At 36.4% G+C, this 20,568-nt stretch overlaps 1 protein-coding gene across 1 annotated transcript in view; it reads right to left on the reverse strand.

Moving 5' to 3' along the window:
- The window catches only part of csmd3b (CUB and Sushi multiple domains 3b), a 420,302-nt gene that overhangs the window by 262,610 nt on the left and 137,124 nt on the right, over positions 1 to 20,568 (reverse strand). Inside the window, 1 exon segment of the mRNA XM_058753321.1 lies at positions 5 to 212. Coding sequence (XP_058609304.1) covers positions 5 to 212 — 208 coding nt within the window.

The following is a 20,568-nucleotide window of genomic DNA, read 5'->3' on the forward strand; positions in this document are numbered from 1 at the left end:
TCACCATATTGTTGGCGGCTCGGACCCCTCCACCTCCAAGTAATCGTACTTTTCCTCCGTCTGGAAGTCTGTAAAAATGATGGAGATGGTGTCTCCGGGATCAGCAAGTATGGTCCACGTACAGTCCGCACTATTGTAATATTCACTCGGGAAATTGGGACTCGTAATGATGCCACTTGAACCCCTCAGAGTATCACCACATGTGTCCTCAGCTGTCAACCAAACACGAAAAGATTTGTGTTAGGAATCGGCCTTTAATTTCTAGACATACTTATACAGTAGAAAATGACAGCTGAACCTTTTGGACTAAATCGAGGCCACTTTTCCCATTTGCACACCAATTGTTAAATGGATTCTGCGCCAATTCACAGCCCATTGTTGGGAGCTAAAAATAGCTTTATGGCGATTTTGTTCGATATTATGCGAATGAGCGAGAAACTGTGGTTATCTGGCGGTGCCGTTCATTAATTCGACACACACTAGTTTAAAACAGGCTGTCCCATGATTCCTTTTATCATGTTTTAGTGAGGCAGTGGCTCTTCCGGCTGCTTTTGAAGCTTTGGCCCTCTCTCGTTTAAGTTTTGTAAATGGTTTCCGTCACGACATGGTTTTCAGAAAAACAAGGTCCCAGCTGCATTTCCAAATAGACTCAGAGCTCATCTCTGGTCCCTTCTGCTAGTAGGTGTCCAATTAAATTTGAGAGCGATCTTTTTGAATTTACCAATTCCAAATTGTAATTTTGTCTTTGGAAATCGAGTTGCAAATAGAACTATGTACAGATAAAGACACATGGACTAGTCTGTGCAAACATGATAAATTATATAGAAATAATTTATACAAACAAGCATCCACTCATATGTACGTACAGTCATAGCACAGAGCCATGTGAACGTACATATAGTGCGTACATAAATATGTAGAAAGCGATGCTCCGATTTGGAGAATCACTTTTACCTTGGATCGACACATAGTAAAGGTGCAAAAATTCTTGGCAACAAGAAGAGTTACATTGAAACAATTACGAAAGACGCATTGACATGTCCGGGACGGAAGCCATGTCGATGCGTGCCCACGCATACATTTGCATACATTAAATGTTGAGAACGTACATACACGACATGCATTCACAGGCAGAAATGCGCAAGAGCACATGCACTCAGAAATACTAAATGGAAACCTTGATATCTCTTACACTTCTAACGGTTATCTTTCATTTCAATTAACTACCTTTGAAACACAGCGCTCTGAAATCCTCTATTGCAATAGGGCAATCACAAAATTCAGCAGTCAGATATTTTCTTAATATTCGCTGTCATCTGTGGATTTCATTGAATTTCATTCAATTGCTTTGCGTCTTAAAGGGATACTCCACCCCAAAATGCAAATTTTGTCCTTAATCACTTACCCCCATGTCGTTCCAAACCCATAAAAGCTTTGATTGTCCTCGGAACACAATTTTAACAATTTGTACGCTGTTTCCGTTCAAATCGAAGCGTAAATAAACGTACAATACGTATTCATGTGTTACTGATGACAAAGAATAGCGTACGCACTTTGCGTCCATCGGATGCTTTTCAAAATGGCGCTACGCTGACACAGAGAGACAGAGGAGACAAATTGTTGAATAAATGTCGTTATTTTTATTTTCTTTGCATACAAAAAGTATTCTAGTCACTTCATAAAATTCAGATTGAACCACTGATGGCAGATGGACTATTTTTAATTGTGTTCCGAGGACGAACGAAGCTTTTACGGGTTTGGAACGACATGGGGGTAAGTGATGAATGACCAGATTTGCATTTTGGGGTGGAGTATCCCTTTAATTATCACTTGTAGTGAAAACGATCTTGGTAAACTTCTGAATTAAAATGACTGTAAAATTGTTTTCCACATGACTTTTTCTTTCGTGAGGTAATTAGGAGAATGTTCAAGCTGCTTTTTGTCTATAGAATAAAAGTGGATGAGGAGTAGGAACCGTCATTCACTTCCATTTTATGCAAAAGAGCAGTCTGGACATTTTCCTAAACATGTCTTTTCTTCTGTCTTGTGTTTGAAGCAAGAAAGTAAGTCATACAAGTTTGGAATGACAGAGTGAGTAAACAGTAAAAGAAGTGAGGTAAATAAGCTCTCATTGAACATTAACCCTCTGGGGTCCGAGGTCATTTTGGGGATAAGAAACTAAATTAATAAACTTATAAAAGAACAGAAAAGGTATAATATGGTTCGAAGTATGAACAATGGTGTGAGAAAAACATGAGGAGTATGAAATACATGTTTTGTGTTTCAAATACAAGCTTGTCCTAAAACATTTCCACACTCTGATGGCTGGGAAAAAGTCATGAGACATAAAACCCGAACTACAGTAATATCAATGCTAATGTCAGGAAAAAAAAAAAAACACGCACGCACACACACTTACACACGCACAACTATTAATGTCACTGAGCATGTGATTGACAGCCTCATAAAAATTCCATTACATAAAAGGAACTCGGGAGACAAAACGGACAAAGGTGTGTTTGGGCAAGTGTGAGAGAGTGTATTTCTCTCTTTTGTTTACACTGAATGTGGCTGCATCTCACTTAGATATGTAACAAGAATACGAATAAGGTCTTTTTTTTTATTGCACAGCTCATAGACATTTTGTAAAATGTATGTAAATGAAGTGTGACTTAGTGCCTGTGGGCATGTTTAAAATTATCCTCACCAAAGACAATGTTGAGGTGGCCTTTTGGTGTGTTGCAGAATATGTAAACACTTATACACCAACAAAAAAAAACCATACAATTCAGAAAAATCGACTTAACTGATAAAAAGGGAAAAGTGATGGTGTGTGTTTCAATAAATACTAAAGCAGCTTGGCCTTGACATTTGCATTGTAATGTGGAGCGACGGACTGTGGGCTATGATAGATTCCCTCAGGGAAATATTTGTGTCAGTCATTTGTAAATCAATTCTGCATTTTTATGCATCTCTCAGTGTCAAATGTGGATGAGCTAGCACTGCATTTCATACAAACTGGAATAATAACACAAGAACATATAGGGTCAAAAAGAAGAAGAAAAAAATCTCATTCTACAGTTGTTGATGGGCTAACAGCCAACATGACCTCCAATCCATATTGTGCTGTTAAAGGCACCTTGAATACAGTTATAAATATGTCAACAGAACAGTTGTGATCTATGCATAGCTGGTTCTGTACCACCAATATAAATAAAAATAAATCTCTCATTTGTCTTCTGTTCTGCCATAGCTATATTCGATATGTTTAGAAGTGCTCAAGTACCAAGGGTATTGTATTTAATAATATTTAATTAATCATAAATTACACAGTTATGTATTGTTTTTTTTGTCTTTTTCCTGAGAAACCCAGCATACCTGAATTTATTGATAAGTAAGTAAGTCAATAAATAAATAAATAAATGTTGTGTTTAAAGATCTTAACAATTCTCGCTGGAATGCTTGAAATGCTGAAAAGTCTGATGTGACAAAATTACATAAAAGCAAATAATAATTTAATATTATTGTGTAAATATATATTTACAAAACTTTTTGAAAAAATTCTACCTATTTCAACTTAAAACTTAACAAAACTTAAGTTCAGTTGCTGCATTAAATGTTTAAGTACGGCATAATCAACTTACAAGTCCAAGTCATATCAACTTAAACCAACTTAAAAAAATAAAAAATAAAACAGATAGAATTTCATATAACATATAAAATAGCTCAACTTCTTTTAATGAGTTCAGTTAACGTAAAAGCATAAGTTGCCATGACTTACTGTTCGTATAATTCTTTACAGTCCAAATATAAATATAAGATGAAGAATATTAAATAAACAACACATTTTTGAAAAAGCTCAGATACCTAAATTAATTATTCAACACCCGAACAACAAATCTTGCACTGGCCTTTAAATAAAAAAAAGTTTAATTTAAAAAAAAAAAAGAAGAAAAAATCTTGCTGAAAATTCCTGTGTGAATAAGCTATGAAATGATTGCTGGGTTTTTTTCCCCCAGCTATCCTAAAAATTCAGTTGCTGACTTCCCCGTGCATCTTTTCTGCTCAGCCCATCAGCTAGACTCCAAACAAGGCTCTGGGACAGGACTATGGATTGAAATGCAGGACTGGTATAAAGGCTGATGCTATGATGGCAGACACAGACACAAACATGTTAGCAAATGATCATTCAGGGGCCTGTGGGATGAGATGTGGTGTCAGGAACCTGGCACTCTCCTGTCCATCAGCTAAAAGCCAGCCTGACTAGACTATATATGTACACACTGCAATGGGCCATTATGATATACAGAGGGTTCTAAATGTCTGAGACCACTGAAAATCTGGGATGTGTTTTTTTTTCTTTTCTTTTTTGTATATTAACTGAAAAAAGTTTCATATTTGAAAAAAATAACAAACAGAGAAATTCTGACTTTTAAAATAAAGAATAACATTTTCTGATTTTCCGCTCTTTCTAGGTCACTAATCAAATAAATAAAATGCATGACGCATTTTAATAAGTTTTGATTTTTTCTTTTTTTCTTTTTTGCCTTCGACTTTGGATTGAAAAAGCCATCCGTTGTTGCAATGTGTCCTGAGTCCATCACCTGGCCAGATCCATTAAATCACATTCTGTCACAAAGCCCATTTCTTTCATTTTCTGTTTCCATGCAATGGCCTATCTACCCACATATTGTGTTCTCGGGGGGGGGAGGCACCTGTCAGCGACTGAAGGTGGAATCTGAGCTTGATGGAGTCTCTGTATAATCCATGTGATGTGACAGTTGAGAGGGGTGGAATATGGTGATTGAACTGCACTGAGGTACGCTGGGGGGGCTTTGGTCTAATCCAGTCATCGAAGAGCAGGAGAAATGAACACGTTCTGACTGCAGAACGCTCAGCTGAAGAGTGCATTTGTATGTGTATTATTCATGCGTGCTCAATGTCAAATGCAAATAAATTCAAATGGACACATACTGAATTCATAGGTATGGATATATTGTATGAGGCTAATTCTGGTTTTATTGCACAAAAAAGGGCAAATGAATAATATGCAACATATAAAGTGGACAGGATTACAAATGACATTCACTAGTCCAGTCTGGAACAGGCAGAAAGTAAAAGTAAAGAAAGTTTGAGCATACTTAGCCCTTTTTAATTATTACAATTTTGTAATGTTGTTGTTGTTTTAAATTATAATAATATCCCAAATAATCTACTAAATAATACAATGGAAGTATTTGGAATGAACGAACGAACGAGCAAATGAACGAATGAACAAACAAACAAATACAAGTTTGTAAAAAATACAGTGTAGCACTTATGTGTCTCCACAAAATAAATACTATATATAACTTGACCTAAATTTGGAGGATCATATATATCATCATTAGATGATCGTCATTGTAACTTGATTGGACTATTTTATTTATTTGTTTGTTTGTCTGTTATTGTTTTTATTATTATTAATATAATTAAAAATATAAATAAACAAACAATATAAAGTACATAATCAATGTGTACAGTGTTCTATATTTCTGAATATATAAACAATTTAAAACAATATTATGGATCATCATAATTGACATTTTATGTTATTCTATATGTCTGATTACTATTTAAAAGATTTCAAATGCTCTATCCTGAAAAAAAAATAGCCAGTGTGACCACTGAGATAGCCTCAAAAACACTGTTCCTGACAGTCACATCTGGTCACTCAGTTCTGAAATCACATCTGCGCTGCATTAGGGGCTTCTCGCCCTGAAATCAATCAGTTATACAGCATCCTTACTGACATATCTGCAGTCCTCCAGAGCCTTCTGTGGTGATAGTGTCATATTTTGTTTTCACAAATATTCATATTTGTGTTGACACTTTTTCCTGAGGGTGAGTGACATGATAAACGAGCTGCCGCTGTAAATGTAGTAAGTATGTTTGTGGGAGGGCAAAAGAAATGAAACCAATGCACTGAAAGATTTCTTGAAGCTCTGAAGACAAATGAGAAAACGCTCAGCCTGGTGTGAATTCAGGTGAGTTCTCGTCTGCGGGAACGCGCAGGTCCCTTCGTATGGTCTCTGAGGAGATTTTTGAAATGTCAGTCCTGACAACCTCAACAAATGTGGGCATACAAACATATTTTCATGCTTTGGAGCACCCAGGAGGCACAAACCCATTTCAACTTTTTGATCTCAACTGCTGTGAGGAGACTTCGAAATGACCGCGGTGTAATAATAAATGCTACCTTTGTAGAGCTTTGGGAATATAAAAGCATCTGAATTTGAATCCATGTACCTAATAACATACTTTTTTTTCTATATTTGGATGTTTCTTCAACTATACACTTTTTGGCCTTGTAGAATTTTAGAAAATAAACTCCTAAAACACTTTTCAAACTCTCATCTCATCAACTGTTTCATCTATTAACAATTTTTAAAAATCTATAGGGGTGTTTCTTTAACTTCAGGCACTTTTATGTTCCAAGGATTGATTATTATTAAAATTAGCAGCATTTTTGGTTATATAAAGGTCACCTTATTTGTGGACTATATAAATACGTTATATGAAAGTCAAACATTTTTATGAACTGTTTACCAGGCCTTTATCACTTATTTTCACTACTTTCAAATGTACATTTTACTCTCAGCCCAAATTTGCAATTATCTGCTATACAAGTCCATCAAAAATATGAATTATTATATATGATTTATTTGATAACCTAAACAAGACAAAAACAAACATAATCATTATAACAATTTACTTTGTGAATATAATCTTACATTTTTCAAAAATTATGACCACCCCAATCACATTTTTGAGATGAAATATGATATATGTATACTGTATATATCATTATATATATATATATATATATATATATATATATATATATATACTGTATATGTTATAGGACAGCCTTTCCTGGTTGAATCTATTCTACTCTATTCTGTATATGACACTCACAAGCAACAATAAAGATGGCCATCCAAAATGTCCGTTCAAATCACAATCAGTCTTACAGAGAGAAGCTATTGAGGGCATTGATGCAACTGCAGTGGCTAAATCATCTGCTCTCGAGCTGTTTGATTCATCAGTGCTCTGCTTGGGGGATGTGGACTCTGCTCGCACCAACAAGCCATGTCAAAACAAAGCCTAAGATATCAAGAAACCATGAAGTGTTATGATATCAGAGCCCACAGACTTGTGGGCACAAGCACATATATGGCTGTTTCTTCAACTGCTAACATATTTGAACTTTTTTTCTTTATGCTACATGAAAGTCACATTTTGACCTTAGAAACTTTTACCATGTCTTTATCAAATATAACACAAAGAAAGAAAGAAAGAAAAACATGAAAATGTATTAATATCCAGTGCTGGGTAGATTACTTACAAATTGTATTCTGTTGCTGATTACAGTAATGCAATTTAGATTACTCGTTTTGAGTAATGTATTCTGGCTCCTTTTGGATTACTTTTAGATAACTTATGACCTAAATTTTTACTTTTGAAATATTTTGTTTACCTGCATGCTAATGTGACCATTATCTTACATCAGAAAAATGTGAACAAGCAAATGTGTTGTTAAATGATTGAAATATTATTGTAAAATCTCAGGGGGACGTTTGGGAATCCCTGCATCATAATATAAAACAATGTAATCATGCAATCCATAAAAAAGTAACTGTAATCTGATTATGAGCATTTTAAAATGTAAAATAATCTAATTAGAAGTACTAAATGTTTGGAATCTGATTACGTAATCCAAATTACATGTAATCAGTTACTACCCAGAACTGGTAATATCAATTTTTAGACATTTCTCCCATAGTTTAGCCTAATTTTCATCAAACCAACAATTTTGTCATTAATAAAGTGTTTCTAAAACTGCACAAAATTAATGTATTAAATATTTTACATTGTTAGCAGACAAAGTAAATAAACTAGTGAGAGTTCACACAAATCCACAGGATCAACAACAATGCCCATAGTTAAAGCAACAACCACGTACACAAGTTTACTTAACTAAATAGGTACATTCTACAGACTTCTACTGTTTTATATAGAACTAGTTCTATAGTAAATACTATAACCTAACCCACACCCCAATTCCTACCAGAAAACTTTGGTACAATATATGCTGGTGTATTTTTCTCTCAGCTTTGCCTCTCATAGTGTATATTGTATTTTTTTGTAACTGTATTCAATATACACTGATTACGTAATCATGCCGGTTACAAGTCTATTCTTTAGCCTGAATTTAAAGCAGCCTTCTGGGTTTTGTAAGCCAACAACTGGGGTCAAAACGTACAGTTTGTCTCTGGATATATGGGAAAACCAAATTAGCAAAATATATTCTGGAGAGCAGCTTCTGCTGCGCCGTGTCAGAGGAAATAGCTGACTCATCATCGTAGAATAATTCCTAAATAGAGAAATGACTTAGCTCAGCAGAGCAGCTGTGGGTTTCGGGCCAGTCACCGGATGGCTGGCTGGCTTTACAAAAGATCATTGACACTTCAATCACACCGTTGAGAAGGTGCTGAAATGGCCTTGTGCTAATCATCAGCGCACGCTCATGTAAAACTGTAATCGTATGATCAATTTAAGCATAATCCTCATGCTCTCTGCAAATAGTGGTGCTTCGGAGTACTTGCAAGGGCAAGGAAGAGGATGTCACTCGCCATCTCTGCTCCTCACACCCACACAGACATGTCATTCGGCCCTGTGGGGAGCTCCGTTCTCAGCCTTGTATTAATTCACTGCACTTAATGTGCGACTGAGCTAAGCATTCAGAGCAATTAGAGCTTGCAGTGTTGTGCAAATTTACTCTCAGGGAGAAAGGACTGTGGGAAGAGACCTTTTAGCGCAAAGGTGTCCTACACACATCAGGACAGCATATCTGATAACTCATCGGTACCCTCCCAATTCTAGACTTTTGTAAAGTGCAAATTAAACTCCTGACAAGAAATTTCATGCTTGAGCTGCATCTGTCTGCGCAAAGGTAGATTTAAGGAATACCTCACCTGAAAATAAAATTATATTTTCATTTACTCATGTTGTTGTAAACCCACATGACTTACTTTCTTCTGTTGAGCACAAAAATTGAAAAACTGCACTTTTCAAGCAATCACAATGACTGAGGACTGAGGATTTCAAGTCTTTTCACCCTTCAAAGGGTTTCAAGCACATAAAAGTACCATTAAAAGTGGACAATATGAGTTATTTTCAAAGACTTATAAGGGCATACAATAGCTTTGTGTGAAAAACAGACCAAAATTTAAAACATCTGCCTTAGCTCTGCGGTTTTGTAAATGGGATCAACTAATTTATTTTAAAAAATTCAACTTAAAAGAAAGATTAATTCATTAAACAGGCATCACTACAGAGTCAGATTGAGTCAAAATTGAAGTGGAATATTTTCAGTGAAATATTTGGATAAATGAAATGTAAATATTTTGTCAATATTTGTCAGCAGTTTTTCAATGAATCAGTGTATGTAGTCCATAAAACTAGCTTAAATGATTCGTTCAACTCACTGACTCCGGTTGCAGTGGTTAACAGCTCACTGGAGAAGAAGATATTTAATAAATAATGAGTTTAATTTCAAGTTTGTTGCTCAAACAAAACAAACCATATGACTTTAGAAGACTAAATATATACATTGAAAAAAATACTGTGTAGAAACAGTTTTCACTGAATTAATTGCATGGAAATGGCATGTAATATTGAATTAAATGTGAAATTTTGCAGTAGAAAAACTGAAATTCTTTTGTATCCTTTTCAAAAACTATTTTTGCATAGCGTGGAAGAAAGTAAGTCAAGTTTGAAAAAAAACATGAGTGTGAGTAAATCATCATTCACAGAACCATAAAGCATATCCCTCACTGTTTGCTTCTTTTAACCAGGAAATAACAGTGGTTTGGTGCTGGAAAGCTTTAACCCATCTTCAATCCGAAAACACTAGAAATCCTGATCCTGCTACAACAGCTGTTAATTAGCACACTTAATTACAAGCTTAGCCCTGTCTGACAGGAATGTGATCCATCCAGCGCTAAAGTAATTAAACGATACAGCAACGATTCGCTGGTGCCTCCTGGACTGTGGAGAGAAGCCAATGTTAAAAAGCTTCCCTTTCCGGAAGCTTTGCATTTAGCCTAGTCTGTTCATTATTCTCTCACAGAACAGTGAACAAATGACATATTTGGAAAAATTCCGATTTAAATAATACGGCTTGGAAAATGCTGCATCATTCTAATAATGAAACACTTCTAACACGCAGCCCTTTTGTGAAGTACTTCAAAGTGACCGGCTATTAAATTGCCTGTTGCTGATAAGGTCAGTCTATAAAATTATATGACAGCTTTTGATGTCTATAACAATGGACTGAGTATCTAATACCATTGCCATCCAGACGAGACCACATTATAAGTCTATTTCCCAACAAGACACAAAATGGACACTAAGCCAAAGCCATCTAAGATCGGAAACTAAATTGATTGTTGGGTAATCCATCACGGCACATTTGCTGGCCACATTTGCTCATTATGACTGCAGATTCAATGATCTTTAATCAATAGATCTCCAAAATAGTGTTCTTCATTTCCGCAAGTGCGTTGAGATTGAATCTTTGAAAAGAGTTGCAGGAATTCGATATACATTTTCAATGACAATAGAAGGGAAGAAATAGAAAATTTATCTCTACTTTCCTTGAATGTACTCACTGGAAAATCCCACAAATATGGTGTCATAATCTAATCATGCCTAACCAGCCATTCATCCTGCCATGATCCTGTACATCGCCTGAGATACACAGAAGTGGGGCGGATTCAGGTCAGACCATTGAAAGGTCACTGCACTGACTTGGAGGGTAATGAGGCACAAGGAAATGGGGGCAGCCAAGAATTTTCATTCCCCAAAAGATACTATGATAGATAGTTACATGTGGATGCACCACACAGGACCTTGAGTTTGACACGAGGCTTCTTTGACCCCATTAGATCACTATGTGTTAATCATCAGCCACTCGCACACACACAGATATAAACACACGTAATGGCTACAAACATGAGATTATACTTAAGTAATCACACAAGCAAGAGTGCACAGCACAAGGCTGCAAGCCATTGCAAGACTGAACATTTGGCCAGCTGTTTAGGATGGGAAAGGATTTATTTATAGCAAAATATTTGAACCACAAAAAAATAAAAATAAAATAAAATATATGTGTGTGTGTGTGTGTATATATAACATTTTTATTCAATTTAATGAATAATTAAATTAAACGGAGATTAAACAATGAAAAATGTGTCTTGTTTTTGAAGGATGTATTCATTTGATAATATGAAATATAACAATTTAAAATAAATGTTCTATTTTTATTTTTTTTATACTCAGTGTTGAAAACTGCTGGGCTGTAAACACTGTTGTGGAATCCTTTTCCCCCCCAGAATTCTTTGATAAATAGAAAGAACAGAGCAAAAAGAAGAAAAGAACAAAAAGCTGAATTTATTTGAAATCTTGTATGCAAATGTCTTTACGGTCACTTTGATCAATTTAATCAATTTAACATCTATATCTATAAATACATCTATATAGATGGATAGATAGAGAGAGAGACAGAGATATAGATATAGATTTAGGTATAGATGACTCAGGAAAAGAGACTCAATAAAATACTATTTTAATTTTTAATTTTTAAAACAAATTCTAGAAAGGTCACTGACCAGAGAGGACAGAGAGGACCAGAGAGGACATGACAGAGTCAATAAAAATGCATCAAGCAAATCATCAACAGTAAAGTGCACTGCTTCAAATGTGGCCACAAACTATCTTATCACTACCGAAGTCTTGCTCCCAACTGCCACGAAGAGTCACCTTCAGCCTCTCAGTCTTCTCCAAGCACTATGAATCAGTGCAAATTATATATGCATGCTGTTGATTCTGTACCACTGCTTGCTAATCCTGTTATTTGAGTGCCCTTGATGTGAGGGTATTGACAAAGTGTAAAGCTTGTTATTGGATTTCAGATTTTTCCCCTCCTCTCTTATTCCCTCTAGGTCCACCTGCGATTATTTGATTGTATTGAGAGTTGCTTCCTTGGTGAATCCCGGAATGCAACCTTGTAAAATAAATTTGAGACTTTTAGGAAATTTATCGAACTCTAATCTTTGTTTGTGCCAGCAGTCATTACGGCTGGTGTATCAGTCCAAATATGCATTAGATTAATGGTATAGATAAGTTAGAGCGAACAGGAGCTTTTGATCAGAGTGTGGTGCTGTCAGAATGCGAAGGACTGTTTATATGCGTGAGCCAGTTTACTACACTTTCGGCTCAAATTTGCAAATTTGAAGTGAGCCAAATAAGACAAAACCTTAGACATTTGGGATTTCCTAATTTCACAAAAATGTAATAATATTATAAAACAATATTAAATAAAATAATAGTAATATTATTTAATAAAATAATAAAACTGCAGATGAATACCATACTAAAAATGGTTAATGTTTAATTTGTATAATATTATAATAATGTTTGACCTTGACCTGCAAAATATTCTGCTGCCCTGAACAAAATTTTAAGAAAACAATTCAACCAAGTCAGTGGTTTTATTATGCAAGATAAAAACAAGATACAAAATGAAATCAAAGTTTTAATTAGGTTAGTTTAGGTTAGATTGTCTGGTTGGTTTGAAGTTAGGGGACAGTAAATATCATTAGGTCAGTGTAAAAACAATGTCATTGTAAGGTCCAATATGGATGAAGAAAACAACTCTCTCTTTTTGCACTTAATCTATTAAATTTCCTTAAAAGCAGAGTGCACATATCTACACATTCATGACTTTTAGTTCTATTGCCATTTATATATTTATATATATTGCAATTTCCTTTTGCCTTGCAGTCTGCCTTCTGTCCATTCTTTGATACATACCTCTAAAAAGCCTTTTTAGCTGTAATTTACTTCAGGACACATTTCAAAACACACACACACACACGCACGCACAGAGAGCATAGAGACATTGTGGTAATTAATGCTTTCAGATGTGTAATCAGCCATTTTCAACATACTGTGCTAAACCGAGTCTCTCCTGAGAGGCAGTGATTGTGAATTATAACACTTCTCTCTAAAGTGCTGTTTCATCACAAACTTAAAAAAAAAGAAGAAAATTGCCCTTAAGTGAGAGGCAGATTTTTATGATAATCATGTCAAAACAAAAATGTGATACCATTTAAATGTGTGAGGAGCTTTTGCTCTAATGTTCTCACTGTGTTCTGCAATTTCCCCACAAAGTGACACATGGAGAGACTTTTCATTGATTGTATTTATCTCATCTCAAACTACCTAACTGAATAGAATCTAAAGACATATAAAAGAAAATATCTTTTTCAGATCCAGCCTAACAGACTATAAAGACACTGACGGCTAAATGTAATTCCATGTACAGGATTGTCTGAGGGGTTATTTCATTGTCTTTAATTGCTAGAACTTTGCCTCGTGACTATTCAGTCTGTCTGCAAATTAATTTATTCCAGTTTATGCACGTGTGCGAGGTAAGGAGCAAGTGTACGTGGGCAAGCGAAAGCTTGCGGCTTACTGGGGTAACACCTGTCATTACCCTACAGAAGCATGCATCCAATTAGCTGTATTTTCAATAAATCAGTAGCTAGGGATCATACGGGTCAAGTTCTGTAAACAGCACAATTTAATTGCAAAAAGGAGATGTGCTTCTGCTTCAGAAACAAGAAGGTTCTTATTGTCTTTCAAGGCAACACTGGTTTGAGGAAAACTACTGTGGCTTTTTAAATGCACATTTTGGGACGCTGTGAAACAACGCTGTATAAGGAAGTTTAAGTGATGGACAGGTCAACTTCTTAGACTTTTCTTCAGTGCAAATATTTGATGGTTTGGTGTACTTCTGTTCCAAAATATTACTCAGAGTTGTGCTAATAGTCTGAGCCATTTCATTTCCATGCTGGCAGCTCAAGCCAGAAGGAATATAACTGAGTGATACCTAACTACGCCTGACTAAAAACTGCTCTCTCCCCTGTCAATTAGCAGCCTAATCATCTTTTGCTGGCTTCTAACTCACACCTTTACACTTCATAACATATACAGTAGCTCTACCCATAATGTTTTGACAAGTGGTAGCTTTACACAACTACTCCCTACTGCTAAACATGATTTAAAAAATAAATAAATAAATAAATAAAATAGTATAATTATAAATTTTAATATAAATTTAAATTAAATATTTCAATATAATTGTAAGTATATATTATAAAATATATATATTATTACTAAAACATATACATACACACATATACACACACATATACATATATATATATATACACACTGTGACTAGTCGGTGGCCCTCCCCCTTATTATCATCACCACCCCGTCCCTTATTCGCCGCCCTTCACCAGGCTCCCGACGGGAGTGGGTGTGTGAGAGAGGAGGGGCGTAGGAACAGCGAGGGCTGGCGGCGTGTGATGAGGCACAGCTGAATGGAATGAAGCCTCATCACCGCCGCTGTTCAAATGCCAAGCGCGCCTCTCCTCGGGAGACCGGTCTCTTGCATGCACGCTGGTGTCCTCGTGGGTCCAGGAAGGGTGCGTAGAGGGACTTTCGCGCCACCGGAGATGTGAGCTGCAGAACCCGCGGTCCGGTAGAAAGCCGCACCCGTATGACGGCCGTCGGGCCAGGATGCCGGGTCGTACAAGTCCTGCCAAAGGCCGTGGAAAGAAGAGGAAGAGCCGCCGCTAGAGAGAAGCCGCCGCCCCTCGTGCCCCGGACCAGAGCGGGAGCGCGTGCGGCCACCGGACTCCGCCTCTTACCTGGACCCTCCCTTCCAGAACACTGCCCTCCTTCACAAGCCCCGCAGCACGACGAGGACACCAGATCCCCCTGTTTCTGTTGGACACTTCTTCCCCCTGGACACTTTATTTTATTGTCTTTTTGTTTAATAAAAGCCTCTCTGAGGCCTGACGACACACCCACTGTGTCTGTCGTTGGCTCCTCCCGTCACAAACATATATTATTCATAAAATCTATGCTAATTATTTTAGACTCACTGAATACACATACATGGCCAAAAATATTGGCACCCTTGCAATTCTGTCAGAAAATGCAACACTTCTCTCAGAAAATCGTTCCAATTGCAAATGTTTTGGTATTCACATGCTTATTGTTTTTTTTTTTTTGCACTGCAACAACACAAGAAAACCGAGAAGAAAAGTCAACCTTGATCAAATTTCACACAGAACTCAAAAATGGACTGGACAAAATTATTGGCACCTTGTCAAAATTGTAAGAAATAATTACTTTTCAAGCATGTGATGCTCCTGTAATTTGTATTTAGACACAACTGTGGCAAATAACAGGTGTGGGCAATCACACTTGCAAACAGTTAAAATGGAGAAAAGTTGACAACCTTTGTGTTGTGTGTCACACTGAGCATAGTGTAAAGAGTTGTCTGTGGATTTGAGAGAAAAAAAATTGTGGAAAAACATGGACAATCTCAAGGCTACAAGTCCATCTCCAAAGATTTTAATGTTCCTGTGTCCACTGTGTGCAATATCATCAAGAGGTTTACAGCCCATGGCACTGTAGCTAACCTCCCTGGATGTGGACGGAAGAGCAAAATTAATGAAAAATTACAACAAAGGATTGTTTGAATGGTGGATAAAGAACCCTGATTAACTTCCAAACAAATTCAAGCTGATCTGCAGACACAGGGTACAGCATTGTCAGCTCGCACTATCCGTCACCATCTGAATTAAAAGGGATGCTATGGTAGGAGACCCAGGTGGACACCACTGCTGACACAAAGGCATAAAAAAGCAAGACTGCAGTTTGCCAAAACTTATGTGACAAAACCACAATCCTTCTGGGAGAACGTACTGTGGACAGATGAGACAAAAGTAGAGCTTTTTGGTAAAGGACATCATGGCACTGTTTACAGAAAAATAAATGAGGCCTTCAAAGAAAATAACAGTCCCTACAGTCAAACATGGTGGAGGTTCAAAGATGTTTTGGGGTTGCTTTGCTGCTTCTGGCACTGGATGCCTTGACTGTGTGAATGGTATCATGAAATCTGACAATTACCAAAGAATTTTGGGGTGCAATGTAGTGGCCAGTGTCAGAAAGCTGCGTCTCCACCAGAGGTCATGGGTCTTCCAGCAGGACAATGACTCGAAACACACTTCAAAAAGCACTCAGAAATGGTTACAAACAAAGCACTGGAGAGTTCTGAAATGGCCAACAATGAGTCCAGATCTGAATCCCATAGAACATGACCTGGAGCAGTTTGCAAAAGAAGAGTGGTCCAAAATTCCAGTAGAGAGGTGTAAGAAACTCATTCATGGTTACAGGAAGCGATTGATTTCAGTTATTTTTTCCAAAGGGGGTGCTACCAAATATTAAGTTAAGGGTGCCAATAATTTTGTCCACTGCATTTTTTTGGGGTTCTGTGTGGAATTGTATCAGATTTGACTTTTCTTCTCTGGGGACACTTAATTTCAAGCGATTATCGCTGATTTGATTGCACAGATACTATTTAAAGTAAACTGAGCTAGACAATGACATCTCTGAATTCAATAATGAAATGCCTTTAACTGAAAATTGAGTGTTTAATCTTACCATTATACATTACTGACACTCCATCTTTCAATTTGATACTGTTAAGTGCTTTGACACAATCTGTATTGTTAAAAGCGCTATATAAATAAAGGTGACTTGACTTGTTTTTTTTTGTGTTGTTCCAATGCAAACAAAAAATAAAAAATTAACGTGTGTACCAAGACATTTGCAACTGCAACTATTTTCTGAGGGTTGCATTTTCTGACAGAATTGCAAGGGTGCCGATATTTTTGGCCATGACTGTATGTACACAATTACAGACTAGGAACAAAACGTACACAAGTGCAACCAAGTATTACCCGATCTCACTCTTTACAATTCCATTCAATTTTGTCTACATCCTGCATGTTTGTCCTCTAGAGCTGAGGCAGTTCTTTTCCTCTTTTGTCTTCTTTGGCTTATAGAGACATCCTCCAGCTGCCTACATCCTCCAGCTCACCCTAGTGAAGAATAAGCAAGCTGTTGCCTCCTGTCACTTTTGAGGATGAACCTCATTGTCTACTATTGGCTGGCAGCACAAAGTGAAGGCATGTGACAATCACTCCTGGGAAACCACATTCGGTGCGAATGTTTGTGCAAATCTTTTGATGGGAGAGGTGAGACGAAGGTGGCACCAATACAACTGATAAGAAAAAGCCAAGTTTTGTCAAACTATAATCCATCCCACTAGCAATAACAGGCCGGAATGTATAATTCCACAGTTTAGCATTCATTTCAAATGTACATGCATACACTCTCAGAAAAAAAAAGGTACAAAAGCCGTGGAGCGGTACTATTTCAAAAGGTACCAATCTGTACCTTTAAGTTACTAATATGCACCCTTTAGGGATAAATAATGTATACTATTTGAAAGAGTAGTGCCACAGTGACAACTCAGTAACTTTTTTCTCAGACTGCATTTAACAAACACTGTAAACCAGGCAAGAAAAACATGACGAAAATAGCATTTATTGCCATTTAAAAAAAAACAAAAAACAGTGAAACTGTGTGGGCTTCACTTTGGAGAATTTTAACATGTGTAGGTCATAGAAATAACACTAGAAAAATCAGAGTTCTGTTGTCGCTGTTTTTTTTCCCTATATATCTTCATGAAACCGCTCAGAAACCCCTCGGCTCTGTTGACTGTGCCTCTCCACTGCTATTATTACTTCTCACGTAGCTGTCACAGCCATCACAGGCCTCAGATCGGAGGACATGCCTCTCCAGCTCTTACTTTCATTACTTCTTTCCTCCTTACATTTCCTATCTCCTCTCTTACTCACCCATTTCTGCTCTATCAAAATCAAGCTTGCCTTGCCTGACATGTCCAGAGTCTGATAGGCGTTCAAATAAACTGTCAAATGGTGAAAGAAAAAAAAAGTATGACATGCCAAGGGGCAATTACTGTCAAAGCACAATGTGGAACCCTAGAAAAGGCGTGCGTTCGTACATTGTGTATTTTCCTCGAAATGTGTTAATTTGCTGGCGAGACCTTTAATTTGAGATGGTTCCCACATTCAAGTGTCAATATCTCGATGTGATAACTAACTGATGGGTTTGAAGTGATCATCATACAGGCTCTATAGGAGGACCCTTGAGCAGAATTAACCCCCCCTCCCCCTCCCCTCCCCCTCCCCAAACTACAACTCCAGGATTAGAAACATGCAGCAAGGGGGGAAAAAAAGAAAGGAAGGAAGGAAAAAAAACCTCTGGCACAGGCTGGGCACCTGCTATTGTTCTCTGAGCTGCTAGATCGATCATTTTACAAAACCCTCATTTACATCAGTGCCTTATTAGTGCTTAGCTTTTCACTGGCTTGATGTGCTTATGTTTTCGGGTGCCAGATTTCCTTTTGATGTGTTGTGGCATGAAATTTTATTTCCATGACTCTCTGCCCTTGAAATCAAAAACATTTAATTCTTCATCAAAAAGCAAAAGGCCCAAGGGATACATCTTTTTTTCCCCCTTTATAATACTATAGGCTTTCATGAGCATGTTTATATCAAGGATTGTGCAGCATTCAAAATCGAATTAAGAATGCCTTTTAAACTCTAATTTGATCTGATTTTGTATGAAAGTGAGAAACAGCATGCAACAGCATTAAATGTAGTATATATAACAGCATATCAATTTATTTTCAGAACAAATGACCAAAAAACATTTTTGTTCACACACACAAAAAGTTAGAAACATAAGACAATATTAATAATTAATGCCATAATTGACACAGAAAGAAATACACAGAACAAAATGGTTCAACTTGCTAATATTAATTACCATGTTACGTTTAATATGTTTTACAACATTTATTTTATTCAGCGTTTATTGATTATTGTAATGTTAATTAATAAAAATACTATTGTTCACTGGTAATTTGTGAATTTAATTTTAAATGCTTGTTTAAAATTCATGTTTAGAAAAGTTAGAAATCTATTATGTAAAAATTAACCAATATTATTAAATGCTGTACAAGATACAGTATTTCTGTATATAATGTACATAATCTTCATATGTTACCATGATTTATATACATTTCTTTATAGTAAATAATTACATTTCATTTTATTGAAGAGGAAAAATACATAAATACCCAGAATAATTTACCTTCTTCAAAATAACGTGACACAGACTAGACGCAAACAGAACACAGAAGCTGTGTTGAACTGCTTAAATTATTTTGTAATCTTTGTTCTTATTATTTTGTGTGTTGAATTTCTTTGAATTGCAATCACTCAATTCAACCTCCAATTTAGCATCATGTAGGATTGGTTGATTTTAATTCAAATTTTACCTTATGATTCGAATGTAAGCCAGTTCTGGATGTTCCCTGATATTCACCAAACCAATTGGTTTAAGACAGAACTCCCTCAGACATTGTGTGACCTACATAAATACTAACCAGTCAAAATGTCTAATTCACATTACTCGATAGCTCTGTAAGCTCACATTAAACTTTCAGACAGTAAAAGTAACTCAACAAACAAGTATCGTCTAAAATGTCTGAATACTGAGCAGAAACTAGGCTACTCTGTGACAAGCCAACATGAAACTTTATACACCAGTTTTTACAACTGCATTCAAGGATCTTGTCCTTAAAGACTCATTTTGTTTTCTGACATGTTGTGACATCGTAGCATGTCTCGGTGATAAGTTGACATGCGAAAGCCGGGTGCATTTCAATATCGAAATGTGTCTATCACAATGTTACCCCATATTAAATAAGCACTAGACTCAACCATCTGTCTCACCTTACTCAAAATAGTCATGAAAAACAATACCTTAAAATATTGCAATCTACATTTCAAATCAGACACTACCTTCAGATTCTGTTAGAGCTCATAGTTTCATAGACGCAAAAAAGTATTAACATATTATCATCAGTTTTAATTTCTGTCTCAAATATCACCATACAGAGTTATTAGTCAGATAATGACTGTTTCCTAAACTCCACCCATTTGCAATTGGTCAAGTAAACAGCAAGTCCCGCCTCAAAACTTACACCATTGGCTGAGCCACTGTTGCTGTTGGGCTGGTCAGGATTCTCCAACAAACAAAAGTTTTGAACAGAACCACTGTGTTTACATGTTTCAGTGAATCAACCTAAATCTGCTCATTTATAGTTATATATTTATAGTTGTTTCCACATTAAGCTGGGACAGGAGAAACTATTTTAAAATACTTTTGCTAGTTAAAAACTAATTTAATTCTGCAAACACTCTCCCCTTCAGACATTTGTCAAAACAATCCCCCCTCCCCAAATCACACTATTGGCTGAGCCACTGTTGCTATGTCAGGCTGGTCGGAATTCTAAAACAAACTATTGTTTACACTTCTCAAGTGAATTAACATCAAATGTTACTTACAGTTGTCTCTTCATATTAAACTAGAATGGGAGAAAGGTTATTAACATTAAGTGTTTAAAAATGGCATACTTCACTTTTATGATCTACTATGGCA

This window comes from Onychostoma macrolepis, chromosome 19 (assembly GCF_012432095.1).
Source record: "Onychostoma macrolepis isolate SWU-2019 chromosome 19, ASM1243209v1, whole genome shotgun sequence".
Taxonomy (NCBI): Eukaryota; Metazoa; Chordata; class Actinopteri; order Cypriniformes; family Cyprinidae; genus Onychostoma; species Onychostoma macrolepis.